The sequence below is a fragment of the Gavialis gangeticus genome, unplaced genomic scaffold, assembly GCF_001723915.1.
Source record: "Gavialis gangeticus isolate Ggan-Ray unplaced genomic scaffold, GavGan_comp1, whole genome shotgun sequence".
In the NCBI taxonomy this organism is placed as follows: Eukaryota; Metazoa; Chordata; order Crocodylia; family Gavialidae; genus Gavialis; species Gavialis gangeticus.
This window is the reverse complement of record NW_017728996.1, coordinates 32,768,564-32,785,471: the sequence shown is the minus strand read 5'-3', so window position 1 is coordinate 32,785,471 and position 16,908 is coordinate 32,768,564. Positions and strand designations below refer to the sequence as shown.

The 16,908-nt window shown below is 40.2% G+C and overlaps 1 protein-coding gene across 11 annotated transcripts in view; it reads left to right on the top strand.

The window, feature by feature from the left end:
- Positions 1-16,908, top strand: part of ZNF280D (zinc finger protein 280D) — a 109,415-nt gene that overhangs the window by 76,471 nt on the left and 16,036 nt on the right. For 5 of the 11 annotated variants that reach the window (XM_019504269.1, XM_019504268.1, XM_019504270.1 and 2 more), the window contains 5 exons: positions 776-838; positions 3,774-3,892; positions 4,040-4,076; positions 12,279-12,324; positions 15,044-15,099. In XM_019504269.1, coding sequence (XP_019359814.1) covers positions 776-838; positions 3,774-3,892; positions 4,040-4,076; positions 12,279-12,324; positions 15,044-15,099 — 321 coding nt within the window. Of the gene's footprint in view, positions 1-775; positions 839-3,773; positions 3,893-4,039; positions 4,077-12,278; positions 12,325-12,700; positions 12,772-15,043; positions 15,100-16,908 lie in introns of all 11 variants that reach the window. The other 6 variants (XM_019504277.1, XM_019504276.1, XM_019504279.1 and 3 more) reach the window with 3 other exon arrangements.

The window sequence follows — 16,908 nt, the reverse complement described above, 5'->3', positions numbered from 1 at the left end:
CCTCCCTCCCTGCCTGGTAGGAGCCAGTGAGTGCGGGGCTTTTTTTAAGGGCTGGGAGCTGGAGCCAGGTGGGGCTGCCATGGGGGTGGGGGGGCTGGGAGAGCAGGTGGGGGTCAGGGAGCTTGTGGCAGAGCCTCTCACACAGTGCGGGCAGTGGGGTACAGTGGGGATCGCCCCCCACCCCACCTGGCAAGTCTGGGGCTTTTTAGAAAAAAAACAAAACAGAGCTGGGGCCAGGCGGGGCAGCCATTGATGGGTCTGGGAGAGTGGGCAGGGGGTCCAATTAGGCCTAATAGATTTGGGACAGTGATTTGAATCAGTGTCCCCCAAATCGGCTGAACCTGAATCTGAAGCGAATACTAACTGCTTCGCACAGGCCTATTAAATAGATGCATTGGAAAGGATAAGGGAGTTTCAGTCTATAGTTTCAATGTATTTGGAGTTCTATTTGTTTCTGTTTTTTACAGGTAGTCTTATCTTGAATACTTAATGCAAGTGATTTTTTTAAAAAAAATTTTAGGGCTACTTTTTTGCCTTTGGAATAGATTATATGGTACATGGACCTGTAAGTTTTTTGTAATTCTGTATCAAATCTACCACTGCAAAACAGTGCAGTTCTGCATAAAAGAGTGTGCATTAAAATCCCTTTACTTTCATGTTTTTAAACAAAGTGGAGGCCATTTATAGTGGTGATAATTCTTTGGAATACTCCGCAGAAGATTTCCTATGTAGATGAAAAATTAGTTTAAAGAATAACCTTTGTTCCTTTCTCTAGTTTTCACAGTGCTCGTCCAAGTAAAAGATTTTGGATCTATAAAAAACATTCAGAAGTACTGAGGTAATTCTTATTTTTCAGTTGCATTTTTAAGGGTTGTTTTTTGTTTTTGTTTTTTTTACAGTCCGGTTGCTGAGGTAGTATTTTGTGAGCCCAATAGTCAAAACTCAAACAGAGGAACTCCTGATTTTGTGGTTTGCCACAAGTTGGAAGCAGCATGGAAGTAAAAATGGTCTTGGGAGGAAAGTGAAGCCACTTGTGGGGGAGCAACCCATGATCAATTTAGCACACGGGTGGGCAAAATATGGCCCACAGGCCAAATCCAAGCCCGCCAGGCCATTCAATCTGGCCCGTTGGGCTCCTAAAAAATTTAGAAAATTAATATTTATCTGCCCCTGGCTCCTGTCAAAGATGACAGGAGCCAGGGGCAGTAGGACCCAGGGAAAGCCACAGCAGACTCCTGCAACAGCAGGGTCCACCCAGCCCCACCCCCTCAGCTGGAAGCCCCTGTCTAGCAGGAACTTCTGTCCTGGGACTGTGGGGCTGTTTGTGGCTGGACCAGTGTGGGAATTTCAGGTAAGAAGTGGGAGGGGAAATTCAGGGGAGATAGGGGAGGACCATGGGGATCGCCCCAGTCCTTGGGGCCAGGCCAGCTCCTGCTGAGCCCCAGGGGTGGAGAAGAATGGAAGTGAGCAGCGTGTGGGGTCTGTGTCAGTGTCCCAGGGCCAGCACCAGCAGGGCCCAGAGTGGGCTGGTAGGCTGGCAGGGGTCTGTGGAGCCAGGTTGAACTGCACCAGCAGGGAGAGGGGGTAGCTGACCTGCCTCCATAGACCCCCCGCCCCAGCTGGCTGGGACCCCATGCTCCTGCCCCGCTAGTGCTGGCCCCGGGATACTGACATGGGCCCCACACTCTTGCCTGGCTGCTGCTGGCTCCTGCGTACCTGCTTACTCCCAGTGCCTCTGCCCCAGCCCCATGGTACAGGTGGGAACCGGTGCGCAGCCCTGACCCCATGCTCACCCATCTGGACGGAGCAGCAGCAGCAGGCAAGGAACAAACTGGTGCTCAGTGCAGGGGGAAAAGCGGCTGCTCCCCCTCCCCGTGGCCAGCGCTTCCTGCTGCAGCTGCTCGCAACCCTTGTAGGGCTGTCCTGACTTTTTGCTGCATGGCAATGGAGAGCAGGCATAGGCAGCCCCGCATGGGCTCCAAGTGGCTGCAGCTCGGGGCACTGGCCATGCAGAGGGGGAGTGGCTGCTTTTGCCTCACGCTGAGCACCAGTTCATTCCCCACTGCTAGCCTGGGCCCCGCACCAGCTCCCTGCTTTCCTGGGGCTGAGCCATGGTAGCAGCAGCTGGGTAGAAGCTGCTGCTCGGTGTGAAAGAAAGCAGCCCTGTGGCTCGCCATCACCAGGCAGCGTTTTCTGCGGCTGCCCGTCCAGAGCCCGTGCTGTGCTAAGCTGTGGTGTGGCAACTTCGCCACTGTCTCTGTACTGCCAAGCGTGGCAACAGTGGCCATGTGGAGCAGCCACAGGGCAGCACAGCCTAGTGCAACGCAGGCTTCTGGGGGGGCTGCAGCAAACGCTGCCCGGCAGCAGCGAGCAGGGGGGCCATTTTCCTTCACACGGAGCAGCAGCTTCTGCCCAACAGCTACTGCTATACGACTCAGTCTTGACAGGTGAGCCCAGAGCTGGTGCTGGGGCCCAGGCTAGTAGCGGCAGCAGGGAACAAACTGGTGCTCTGTGTGGAGGAAAAGCAGCCGGTGCCCCTCCCACTGCCAGTGCCCTGTGCTGCAGCCACTCAGAGCCTGTGCGGGGCTGCCTGTGCCTGCTCTGTGTTGCCACGTGGTGGAGAGGCAGGACAGTCCTGTATGGGCTGCATAAAGGAAGCACCAGCCATGGAGGGGGTGGGGATGCTTTTCCCACTGTGCTGAGTACCAGTTTGTTCCCGGCAAGGACATGGCACGTGGGGTCAGGGCTGCGTGCTTGTCCCCACCTCTACCGTGGGGCTGGGGCAGGGACACTGGGATTGAGAAGGCACACGGGAGCCAGTGGGAACATAGGGCCTGTGCCAATGTCCCAGGGCCAGCGCTGGTGGGGCCCAGAGTAGGGCAGCAGGAGCGTGGGGTCCCACCTAGAAGGGGCTCTGTGGAACTGGGTCAGTTCCCCCCTCTCCCTGTTGGTGCAGCCCAGCCCGGCTCCACAGACCCCTGCCAGCCCACACCCCCCACTCCTACCACTCCAATCTGGGCCCTGCCAGCGCTGGTCCCAGGACATTGGTGCAGGCCCCATGCTCCTGCTCGCTCCCCCCCACCCCTACCTGTGCTGCTTTCCCCACTTTTCTGTCCGCCCACTGGCTCGCCACTCCACACTACATGGCTTCCATACCCACATCCATACCCATACACATGCATCCACCCATCCCCACAAACCCCCAATCAGGACAAAAATATTTTTTAAATTAAATTAAAATATATTATTATGGGTGTTTGATTTTTAGTATGTAATTTGTTTTTTTCCCCTAAGATGGCAAACCCTTTTCCCCAAAGGAGTACTTCCAGGGGCAAGGGGAGGGACTTCTGGTGGCAAAGGTCAGAGGATAGGGTCAGGATTTCAAGTCCCAAGATGGTGACTAGGAACAGGGCACCTGTCAGGGGGCGGGGCTACCCATGCAGCCCTCAACAGCTTGCCAAAACTCAGTAAGCAACTCTCCACCCAAAATAATTGCCTGCCCCTGATTTAGCAGTATATAATGAGAGCAGCTATCTGCTTTTCTTTTTCACCAACTTGTGGGTGGGGATATCCAAGTGCTACTGGAGTACAAATAAAAAGCAAGAATATCTTTGTGAGCTTAAGGCCATGCTATAATCATATAGGAATATAAAAGTATATTCACTGGCCCTTTGTATTATATAAGTTTACATAGGCCAGAACTATTGGGAAAATGCAGGGGTAACCTTTAATAGCATTGAGCTATTCACTCTTTTTTACTTTTTCTTCTCCAGGGGTGTGACTGTAGTATGTCTTAATTGTGATTTCCTAACTGATGTTTCTGGCTTAGATAACATGGCCACGCATTTGAGTGAAAGCCATACTCACACTTGCCAAGTTATTATAGAGAATGGTAAGTACGTGAAGTATCCTTCTTAATGTAAGATTTAGATGTACCACATTAGTAGTTGCTGTTGGACAGTATCGTTCCAGATTAAATGTTAAGATATTGTGATTTTCTTTAAAGATGTATATTAATATAAATTATTTTTTATTCCAGTTTCCCTAGGTTGCCCAACTGCTGAGCATGTATCTGAGTAAGTTTTCTTTTCAACATTTTTAAACTAAATTAATGTAATTTTTAGTAATCAGAGATAGCTAAAATATACACCTGAATATGCACTCTTAAATTTTAAGGAGATTGAGCTCCAGATGCTCCGTGACTTCCATTTGACTCTGTGGTTTTAATTTTGATTTGTATTCAGTTCTTTTTTTGCTGCAAATATAATTAATAATAGTAAATACTTGAAAGATTTTTGTCCAACTTGGCAAAGATTATACATGGTGCATGATTTTGAAGCATTGGAATTTCTCTTTCCTGGACTTGAGCTTAAAATCAAAGGGAACACTGTTTCAACTTACCTGTGATGTTAATGTATTATGAGCCCTCACTGTTCTTTATTGAATTATGGCAATATTATTTTGATGTTTGGTTTTTTAATTTGAATTAAACTAGGTTATGATTATATGAAATTTAGAATAAAGCAGAGTTAATTTGTTGTTTTATTTTTGTTATTAACTTTCTTTAATATGACATGCGAAGAAAAATAAATGATATTTATGTCTGTCTTTACTTTTTTATTATTATGCAGGCTTTCAAAAAGAGTCTGCAGTTTTGTACTTCTTTTTAACCTTAGAAATAAGATTCCCCAATTACACTGGCAGAGCTACAGGAGACCACATAACAAGGATTATGAGTTTATTCAACCCTAAATTGAATGGGTTTTAGGTATTGTATGTTAAACAAAAATATGTCATCTCTCCCAAAGATCTTCAAATAATCAACAATAAGGAGATGGCCAATGCCAAGAATCAAGAATAAGGAAACTTTTATGACAAGATATCATTGAATCACCAAGTTCTAGTAGGATTGCAAGAAGTATTAGGTATTTTCATGTATAAGGAAATGATAGTTTACATAGCTTACAACACGATATCATAGGGGGACATTTCAAAAAGGAGGCAAATCCTTATGCCTTAAGGCATAATTCAGCCACCAGCTGATGAATGTTAGAAAGAAATATCCCTTATGGGCAGGTCATTACATAATTATTTCCTATAGCCTTTATTGCCCCCCTTTCTCTGTAATGTATCATAGTTACCTCTATGGAAACAGTAGATGAATCAGTGTTCTGATCTTGTGTTTAATTTTTCATAGCTTCAACTATGGGAAATGCAGGAGTCATATGCAACCTATATATTCCAAACAAAAAAAAACTTGGTCATTTTGTGTGTAATGTAAAAACTTAGGACCAGAAACATAGTTATCATTCATGTTTCAAATGCAGATGTGTTGCATGTGCCAGAAAATGTGGTATATGATTCAAAAAACATTAAGGAATTATACCTGAGCAAATTGAGTTATACTGTTTCTTTTTCAGGAGCTCAGACATGGCAAGTTGACAGGATTTTCTCTGCATGGTACTGCCTTGTTCCATACAGAGGTTCCAGTATGTGAGCGAGCTTGTGCAGACCTAGGTTAGATATCTGTGTATAGCAAGGCAGTGTGCCATGGGGATGTTTTCAGAGAGGCTAAGGCTGCTTATGGACATAAAAAAAACCACACCAAAAATGGCACTGCAAACTCCACACACCCCTGCAGCAAACCTAGCACATGCCCAAAAGAGGCATTGCATTAGTTGGACCCAGCTCGCCCAGCATCTGTATAGATTGGGCTCTTCAGCAGGACTTTTATGGCGCTTTTATCTAATGCAGGCAACCCCCACTTAGCGCTCTTAATTGGTTCTTGAAAAAACGAGCAGTAAGCAAAACTGAAAGTATTTGACAACCCAAAATGGTGCCCGCAGTTGTTTTTAATGACCCAAGGTGGCGACCGCAAGTGTTGTAGTGAAAGTAGCTGAGCGCTAAGTGAAATCAGGTATCAATTTAAAATGAGCATTATAGCAAAATAGCGCTAAGTGAAACAGTGTTAAGCAAGGGTTCCCTGTAGATGATTGCAGGGGCAACGTGTAGGGGGTGCAGAGGGGTGCATGTGCACCCCCTAAGCGTGATGGTGCACTCCCTACAAAAAGGTGCCACCGACACTGTTGCCTGCTGCTGCCGCTGCTGGCAGTGGCTGTGAGTGGTCATTGACCCTTGGTCGGTGCTTGCCACACCCCGCCACTGCCGTGCCCCCTCAGCCACCAGGGGCATGAGTCATTAATGGATAATTGTGTCAGCTTTACATAAAATTGCCAAAAAGCCCTGTTGAAGTGCCTGATTTATACAAATGCTGCAGAACCAGGTCCAATTAATTTTTACAGTAAAAAATTTGTTTTGTTTTTGCTCTTGCCCCCCACCCCCTCACACCTGTCAGTGCCCTAAGTGACTTGCCCAGAAAGCACTGGAATTAAACCTTGCCCTCCGTGTCCCAGGGTAGTAGCTTAACTTTGCTTTCCATGGTATATTTTTTAATTAGTTTCTGTGTCCATTATGCTGTAGCAATGGTGACACAAGCAAACTTGGGAAATGAGATATCAAAAGTATTCAAGAGGAGAATGAAATGACTTCAAAGAAAAAAATTAAAAGAGCTAATACATTAATTTTTTTCTTGCCCTTAATATTAAGTTAAGTATTGTGATGATGTACCATCTGAAGTTCCTCTCCTTTCTTTGTTTCCAGTAAGATACAAGCATGGTTACAATGTTTAAATTAAGAAAGGTAAATTGTGATCTTTGATATTCCTGTTGGGTTATTTACTGGATTGCAGAATAATCTCTTAAATGGTGGATTTCATGTTTCTCGGAACACATTAAAACACAGCTAGACAAAGTACCAAAAAGATTATTAAGGGCAGGAGATCGGATTATACTCACTGACGAAGAACCTCATTAACTAAGAGTATCTTATCTACCTACATTTTCAGTAGCAGACCTCCTAAAAGCCAAGTCCTTCCCCTAAAGCCACATGCCAAATCAAATGTAAATCTGCTCTGCAAGCTAACAGTAGCCACTGGGTATTAACATCAGCCATGTACAAACATTTGGTTTCTCCTGGGAGACTTGCTTCTCTCCTAGGGGAAACCATGAGTGTACAGAAGTTCAGGCCTTTCTTTTTCTTTTTCAAAGTAAAAATGGCCGCTCCAGAAATAAAAAAAAACCCTGGGAGAGCAGATGTCTGAACATACTGTATTGTGTGATCTAGCTGCATTTACTTTAATAGGTATTGGCTGTATTGAATGATAAGCGGTAGTTTAAAAGACCTGTGATTGTCATATGAGGGAATCTGGGACGTGGATTAGATTAGATTGTGGCAAACCTTTGAACACGATATGAGGACAGATGAATTTAGGATGCCACCCTTCCCATTTTTTGGCTTGCTGGAAAAAGTTGCAAGTTTACTTTGAGGGACATGGAATTAATTTCTCATTTCAGCACTGAAGTCTGAACATTGTATCAGTACCTCTGCCCAGGGCTTATTGTCATGGAGAGCAAAAAGGGGTGATGAAAGGATGCTTCTTGGCTCAGTGATGGCTAGTGGAATTCTAGTGTGGGTGGAATTCTGTAGAGAAAAGTAGATGGGGGATGAAATGATTGGAAAATTTGGTACTATGTAGGCAGTATGCTTGGTATATTAAAACAGATGTAGCAACAGGTAGCTCATGTTTACCAGAACTTGGCTAAAAACAGTTCTGCCTCAGAACTCTGGTTCACTTGTCTTGCTCTGTTTTGTGAATGGTATTTGCTCTTTACAAAAACAGAATATGAATCTATCCAATGTAAGCACACTTGGGGCATTTCTCAAAGAGAGAAGAGTCAGATTCCACGAGTGTGTACTTTTACTTTCAATTTCCTAGTTTTCAGAGCTTTGAGTGTCACAGAACTTGATGTTCTGGAAAAATGCCGGATTACTATGGGGCATTAGTAAAGTTTTTATTTTGTCTGGATTTGGGATTTTTTTGGCAGAGTGAAAAAGATGCTTGTCATATGTGTTAGTAGTTGTTTAGGCTAGGGGTTGGCAATTTATGGCCTGTAGGCCAAATGCAGCATACAAAGAAGTTGGATCTAGTCCTCAAAGGTGTGATTTGGTCTACACTTTACTAACAGCACACTAATCTCAGGTGCTGCCTAGCCTTTCAATCTAGCCTGCATTTTTTTGAAAATATTTTGAGCACTTCCTGATTTATCTTTTATACTCAGATTACATTTCCCCCAAATAAAAGCCTCTGAGAAGCTAGTTTTAGAAACCTCCCTTCAGATCTTTCTAGGATTTTGGCTCGATAGGATTTTAATTTACATTGTCTGAGTGTACCTCAGATTCAGTGGCAGCAGCACTGTCTCCTTGAGATACTTAGCACATGTGGATCATGGTGAGCTATAAAACCTCTTGGCAATTCAGTGCATGCACACTGGCACATGAGACTTAGACACATGTCTGTGTAGACAGTTAAACAATGTTGCTTCCTGAGCATAACAGTGGATGGCATTCAGTATTTGAGATGCTGAGTGAGAACTGTAAGAACATTTTGGGTGCTATTAGAAGCTGTAGAGCCCCAGGTATGCACAGAAATATGGTTAGGATCTGTCCGTATTAAATTCTGAGGATTTTTTCAGCAGGAGATACTGTATCCTATGAACCCACTGATCAAATGATCCCAAATTTGGATCACTGATTGTCTCTCTGCTTTCATGACGCACAGAAAATTTCAAGACAGTCTGCATAAGCATGTGACTTATAGCACGTTTATGATAACCAGCCTTTAAATGAGAAATAATTATTCATTTTAACCATAGCAGAGAAGGTGCTGTACTGCCTTAACTTTTTACTGGGCCTTTTTGTTTTAGGGTCCTGACATTATAAACGTTTACATGCATTCTTGATTTGGCCATGATAGTGAACAAATGCCATCTGCTTAAGACCTGATCATTTGGACAGTGTGTGAATAGAACGGGGGTCATTGAAGAGACTTAAACCAACTATGAGTTGTGCTAAAGGACTGCTGCATGCTCCCTATATAATTGCTGTTCCAGCCAAAGGGTTAGAATAATGACCTTCCATGCTAATTAAACCAGTTACTAGTGCTGCAGTCCCTGCCCTTGCCTGTCCAGCCTTATTAATGGGTTAGCCTGGTACCCAGTCTACCCCCAAGGGCCAATAAGGAGCGAGTCTGTCATATTTTAAGATGGTAATACATTCGAGTTGTGGGAAAAGATTGGAACAATCACTGTTATAAGCAAGTGTATTAAGTTAGATTTAGACACATATGCACATACTTTCCATGTACATCTAAAAGACATATTCTTGTTTTTATATAAATGCTTTCATGAAGTGTGAATGCATGCTATATAAGTATAGTTTAATCATCTTTAATGCTAATAATACTATGTGCTGCATAAGGTTAGCTAGAGCATCTTAAATTCTACTTGTGCTGTTCAGCTTGGTGGAATTTAGCCAACAGTTAGTTTATCCCTGAATAAAATGGGGAGTAGTCTATAGAAATTGTGTTTCTGAAACCAGTGTGCTCAAAGTTGTTAATTATGTTAATGAATACTTTAGAGTACCAGAGGCTGGCCATACCATTGTAAAAATGTTTTTTCTTGTGCTCTGTCGGTGTCAGTCAGGTTCCTGTTGCTAGTACTATCCAAAGTAAATGACTTTTCACAACTTTTCAAATTCATGAGTCTAGCTATGATCCATTTATACCATATATTTCTCATATGTGAATGTGTGTAAATATAATGTGTAAATTTAAAAAAACAGATTTTACGATGAGGTAATTGTAATGATATTCATAATAAGGTAACAGCATAATTAGATTGAGTTCAGTTTGCACTTTTAGCAGGGATTTAACCTCTTTGTTATATATGAACCTTATATAACATCCTCCATGTTAACACTGCTTCTTGAGTAAAGAACAACAATATACACAAGTGTATCCATTAGAATTCAAAATTAATTTTAAAATGGGATCTGTAAGAAGTATTAGTGATTAAGCTTCTTTTTCCCCCCCGATTATCATAGCAGAATAATGTAGATGTCAAAATATCCATAGTTAAAACTTGCTGAAATTGTGTATATAGTATATTTTTGAAGAATATTTGAAGAATATTGTTAAGGTTAATGGTCACGCTTCGGAATTGAAAGTTTATTTTATAGAAGTTGAAGAATAATTTTGTCATCTCCATTTTCTTAATGGGACTGAAGTTGCAACCTCTCTTTAGCAGATTTATTTCATAGTCAGTTGTGCTTCACAATGGTCCTATTTAATTTTGATAATCAGAGGGTGTCTGCCCTGTTGCTAGACAACAAAGAGAGTGAGGGGAGATGCTGCCTATTTTGAAAAAGTAACTTAAGAAATTTTTCTGAAGAAATGAAGTGTAAAGTTTTAAGGTACTTAAATGCATAGTTTACTGAAGTCCATGAGAGTGTGGTTTTAATAAGGAGTACAGATATAATGAACACATACTGCATTTTGTTTTTCTTGCATTGAATTTGATGGCAAACCTTGCATTTCACTGCAAGGTTTGCAGTAAAATCTTGTTCAGATACCAAGATTTTTGACTATGCAAGATTAATTTGCTAATTTAAACAAATGTTTAAATTAGACTGGTCTTTTCAACTTGTTTGTCTAACTGCTCTGTCTCTTACACAAGCTATTATGAAAAACATGCTTATTATACTCATTTTTTAATGATTTCAGTGCAAAAAAATAAACCAATGTTAGCTGTAGCTTTATCTTGTATTAGTATTGATACTGATGATTAAATATTTAAGAATGTTCTAAATCCCTGACCCCAAAAGTGGTTTAGGTGTCTGTTTATTGAACACAACCTTGGCATTTGATTTACTTTTTCCTTGCTGTTAATTAGTTTTACATTGTGGTTATGCTAACACAGAGGTGCTACAACAAAGCAATCTTTTGTTCCCTTACATGAGCATGCTATATTTTATATAATAAATTAGAATATAATAGCTAAAATGATCACATATGATTCTGTATAGCACTAGCAAAGTCATTTTTAACATTATGAAGACATTATTAACAGGCATTATTTACAAAGTGTTCACTGAGAATATTAAAGATTATTGGAAAGATGTTTAACGCTGGTTTTCTCTTGGGCTAGTCAAGAAAAAAACAGCAATTACGATAAATTATATCATTTCTAATGTTAGTGATATCGGTTTGTCATAAAATTCAAATCAATACATCTGTTTCTTATGCTAAGTATAATGTACATGGTAGAAACAGCCATTAAACCCCACTGAGGTCATGAATCATTTAATTCTTGATTAATAACATTATTACTTAGGTCAGGTGTGATAGATATAGCACCATACTTCAGCAAATTAAAATTGACTTTAATGCAGCATCAACAAAGAAGGTACAACCACAAGCAATTTTATAAACAAAAAAAGCCTCTGAAAGGTTAGATTTTATATTGAAACTGATGACTTAACAAGGTTTTACAGGTGATGTACTTCTTGCTATCTCTGCAGTAACATTTTCTTATATAAACACAGAAAATCAATCACAGTGATGTTGTGATAAGCTGTTTAATTAATGTGGTTTTAGAAGTCAATAAATTTAAATAATTTATAGCTAATCTAATGTATGGATTGTGCTTGTGAAGGTATTTTGGGTGAAGAGTATCCTCCAAGTGATAGTTAGAGGTCAGTTTCAACATTGTACAGCATTCCAAAGAAGATGTATGCACATATGCACATCCACACATGATTTTTCTGGGTATTGGATACAGTAGATTCTACAATTTAAGATGGAAACATTCAATTTCTGTTTAAAGACTACTCGGTAGTACTGGTATTGTGTGTATGGAGAAATCATTTTAAAAAACGTGCAGATTTAATTTTTAAATTGTTGCAAGTTTTTTTAAATCTTAAGTACTTTAATATGCTAATATCTTGACTTCCTCATTATATAAAAGGTTGCTAACACTGAGCATATATGTATTATCTATCATCAAATAGAATCAATGAGCATAGCCAGAATGATTTCTTGGAAGTAATAGTTTTAGAATTTTTTTCAATCAGTGAGAGAGGCACAGATTACATGAAACAAACATGTAATTTTACAGTATGTAAACAATAAATGTTTTTAAATGTTGAGATGTCTTTTTGAAAATAAGTAGACTTCAAGCAAAATTAAAATGCATTTCAACAATAAAAGTTAATTTGAAGTTGCCAGGATGTTTTCTTATTAAGTATATTTGTCCATTTTTCACCTCTCTTTAATATTAATGTTAGTATTTGAAAACATTGAATCTTAATTCATTATCCACTAGGTTAAAGACTGAAATCTCCATTAGAGAGAGAGAAGCTAAATCTGAGGTAATATTTTTTACAGTGTAAAGATATCTGAATAAAAATATTTTTGAACATCTAGAATTGTTTGAGGGACTGTGATATTTCTATTTAAATATATGTATATACTGTTATATAATTATGTCCAGAACACATCTTTGATATGAAGAACCCAGTCTTGTCCTTTTTCTGCTACAAAATGACATGACATTGGAGAGACAATTAGGTTATATAAATTCGTAACATCAGAAACTTCCAGTTTGTTCAGGTACTCAGTGTACTTATGTATCTGATTAACGAAGCTATTATTAGTTGTGTTGCATATGTTACTTAAATCTTAAGGGGAATTGGACATTCTATTTTTTTCCTTTTTTTTCACTTTTTTATGATGATTTTTTTTTAGGGGAGTGAGGAAAATCAGTCATTTGTTTCCCAGTTTAAACAGCCTTTCCCAGGCATGCACACAATTGTTCTGTGCGTACAGAGGAGCTGAAGGTTATCATAGCACACACATCTACTTCACCCACTTTTTTTCCAGGCTCTCAACACTTAACAGATTTTTTTCCTTGCAGCTTGATTTGCAGAGCTCTGAGCAAGTTTGGTGTTTGAACTTATCTTTCTGTCTGTCCTTTTCATCAGAAGAGACAGTTTGCTGTTACCAAAATATTGCCAGGGAGTGGAAAAGGAGGAATTCTGGCTGAGCACAAGCCTTCTGTAGGAATGGCTGCACAGCATTTTGAGCAAGACTGGCATATAGCCAAAGAAATAATACCAGCCTACAAGTATGCCCAGGCTTACAAATTTGTGATGAAACCAGCTTGGTGCAGCCCTGATTGTACCTGGAGCGGCACAAATGAGTGAGGCTTATTTTACAGTGTTGTGCACTTCTTGCTCAAAATACAATCTAGGTACTCCGTTTATAAGCAGCACTAGTTCCCTGCTCAGGCTAAGTGGGAAATGATAGTTTTGGGGACCGATGTATGATTCTTTAGGAAAGCTGGGAATCTATCTTCTAATGCAGTGGTGCTCAGCCTTCTGGCTCTGCAAGCCAGATGGGTGGTATGGAGTTAATCTGCGGGCCAGATCCGATTTGGGATCAGCATGTGGGGTTGGTCTGGGATTGCAATCCCGTGTGTCAGCCCAACCCTACACACCTGGATCTGACTGCAGAGCAACTATGTGCCTACCCAACTGCACACTGGCATGATGTAGCACACAGGGCCACATTATCCAGCCCACAGGACTCCCCACAGATCCAGAAATTTGGCAGCACCGGAGCAGCAGTCAATTCTGCCACCACTGCTATGCCACCAAATTTCCAGACCCACCTGAAGTCCCATGTGCCACGTGCTGAGCACAGCTGTTCTAGTGGGATAAAGGTAAAAGGAGCTCCTTGAAGTAAGCCTTGCAAAACTTTTTCCATTGGCCCTTTGCTTTAGCTGTCTTTTCTTATAGTTGTCCACTGTTTTTCTACTAAAGACTGAATTTTGTTTAATGTATAGAAATGTGTTTTCAGTGGTATGATGGAGTCCCACATGTTCTAGAACCTAGGTTTTTGCTTTGTAATTTGTCCATGGGCTCCTGGAGCTTGGTTTCATTTAAAATGAACATTAACGTTTTTGTCTTTGTGGTTTTAGAAGATGCACTTAATTCAAAATATGAATGAAATTTAGACCAATTCACTGCTAGTTTTCTGATTTTGAAGGAGCCCTGAAACAGTAGTTCTCAGGTGTGATGTACCAATTTAGGATCATCTATGATTCTGTTTAATTTTCTGTTGTGCCATGGACTGATTGCTATTTTGTAAATTATAGTGCATGATCTGTGCTGTTTATTGGATTGATAAGTAGCAGGGGGTCTGAGACCAGAAGTGGAGCTGAAACTAGGAGCCAGGAGCTTGGGAAGAACCAAGACTGGCTAGTTAGATTTCCTTGAGAACAGCACAGCAGTCAAAATCTAGGGAGATGACTCGCAGAAATCAGCTATCAGTTCACTCCTTTCTTGATAGTTGGAGAACATTTAAGCCCTGCTTTTTCAGTGATTTAGATGAAACTTAGTAGGATCTATTTTATAGCAGATGCTTTAATTAAACTTGCTATTTCCAGACAGCAAACTGTAATTTGTCCATTCTTTTAACATCTTAAAATTGGTTATTTTATAAGAGAGAGAATAACTCACTTGCTATACCTTCCTTGCTGATGAAAAATTGTGTAACAACCTAAGTTGCAATGGATGGCAGTTGGTTCTCTTGTAGAAGTGTTGTACTAAGCACTCACAACCAGAGCTTTACAAATTTATGTGCAAGTCCTGCTTATCAGATAACTTTTCCAACATACACTATTCAGTGGTCTGTGTAATACTTTATATTGCATTAACTTTAATTTTGCTTTTATTGCTATTCTACTAATCACTGCCTGACTGTCTGCAGTCCTCCTGATTCTTTTTTCACCAAACATGTGAGTACACCAACTGTGAGTACTCAGTTCTGCAGACCTTACTCAAGTAAGAGGTCATTGGGATTATTCATATGAATGAGGGCTCCAGGAATGTGTCAATTAAAAAAAAAAGGAAAAAAAAGAAATTTTTCCTTAATGTGAAAGACTGGTTGCAGACAGCTATACAAAGATCTCCAGTGGATATCGATAACTTGCAGATTTGAAGAAATCACAGTGTCAAATTCTGTCTACTGCATTTTAGTGTAATCGGTTATGGATGTAAAATTTAAAAATATCATTAATTATTACAGAAAAAATCAAGATCTAGTTTATCTGAAGGAAAAACAGAAACATCAACTTTTGAAAGGTAAATATAAGGAACAGCTGCATCTCTTGAAATTCAAGTACATAAAATAACACTTGTGCTGTGTTATTTTTCAGGTAATTAGGAGAAAATATTTTAACTAGTATTTGCGTAAAGTAGACTTTTATAAGAAAAAGTAATTTTCAAATAGCAGCTGTAGTATATTTATTCAGCAAGACGTGGAACTTAAGCTGTTGGCTTTCAAAATAATTGTACCACATAAACTCTACAAAATATTGGAATGGAGGATTATTTATTGTAATGATGCATCTGAATAGTTAACAGTATTTTCAGAAAAATGGAAAGCACTTCCTACAATTAAACAGTATAAGTTTGGGGCATTACTTACGGCTTTTTTACAAAGCTGTATTTTCACCATTGTGAAAAGGTACTTTTTTCACCTTTGGGAAAGTAAATATGTGAACTTGTTGGGTAATTGTAACATATTACACTACAAAAAATATTGCTGCAGTTTAGAATTCTGGTGGTGTCTGAATGTCAGTTTGTGAAACTAATTCAGGACATGGATTATGCTGTCAACTTTTAAGTACAAAACCACAGTTGGAGTTTATTTGTATGAAATGTGTATTACATCAAAAATCACGTTCTTAGGTGTCAAATATTTGCTGTTACCTGGGTTTGCATAAACAGTTATGCAACATTAGTCCTGAAGTCAGGCCTTTAAATCCTATTTCCCAGAACGATCTAGCCTAATTATAGCAACACAACTTTTGATTTCTTATTTTTAAAGGTTCAGCTATTTGTTGTAAGCTTTAACATAGTAGCTGAATAATTTCTTGTCCAAGCAAAGCATTCTCCCTTGCCTTTCCCTCCTCCTCTGGTCACCTATCAGTGTGACCCAACAACTCTGAAATTTTAATTTAACTTAAAATATGCACATAAAAATTGAACTGGGTGGCTCAGGAACTATAGGGTCTATGATTTCCTCATCACTTGTTCAAATCCAGCCCAAGTTAATAAAGTTATTCTAATCTTGGTACAATAATCACTTGTATATCATATATTTGCTTCTCCCTGTCTTCTAATCTGCATTTGTTGTACTAATTTTTGCTTGTAAGTGACACTGTTCTTCAAGTTTGATAGTTAAGTGGCCTATAAGTAGCAAGTTGCTTGATTTGGTCTACTTCCTTGTTCATTTTGAGTCCTCAAATTTTCTTGATCCTTCAATTCTAGTTTTAGGCCATGATGTAGCATAATGATTAGACTAGTTTTGTTGGTTGACAGTATGCTCCTGATGATGGGACATTTGACCATTGCCATTGTGATCCCTTTTAGTTTCGTCTGCCTTAATACCATTATACCGGGGCAGGCAATTATTTTGGGCAAAGGTTCCGCTTACTGAGTTTTGGCAAGCCATCGGGGGCTGCACGACAGGCAACCCAGGGCAAATAAAAATTAATTTTCTAAATTTTTTAGGGGCCCCGTGGGCTGGATAGAGAGGCCTGGTGGGCTGCATCCAACCCCTGGGCCGCATTTTGCCCACCCCTGTATTACACAGAATCACCTTGGCCTCTGTGGTCTTGAGTCATTTTTCCATGCTTTACAATATGATTCCTTGAACTGATTTCAAGAAAGAACTTGTGAATATAAAACGCTTGCCTCTTTGTTTGTGTCTTTTCTGAATCCAGTCAGATTGAGATGTTGCAGTTTCTGGGAAGCTTCACTATAGTTTCTCCCAAAGAAAGTATCTTCAAAAGAAAGTGGGTAATTTGTAGGGCTGTGCGAAGCTTCAGGTGCTGATTTGATGCGGAGGAGATTCGGCCCAATTTGGTGGCCGAATCTCTAAATCCA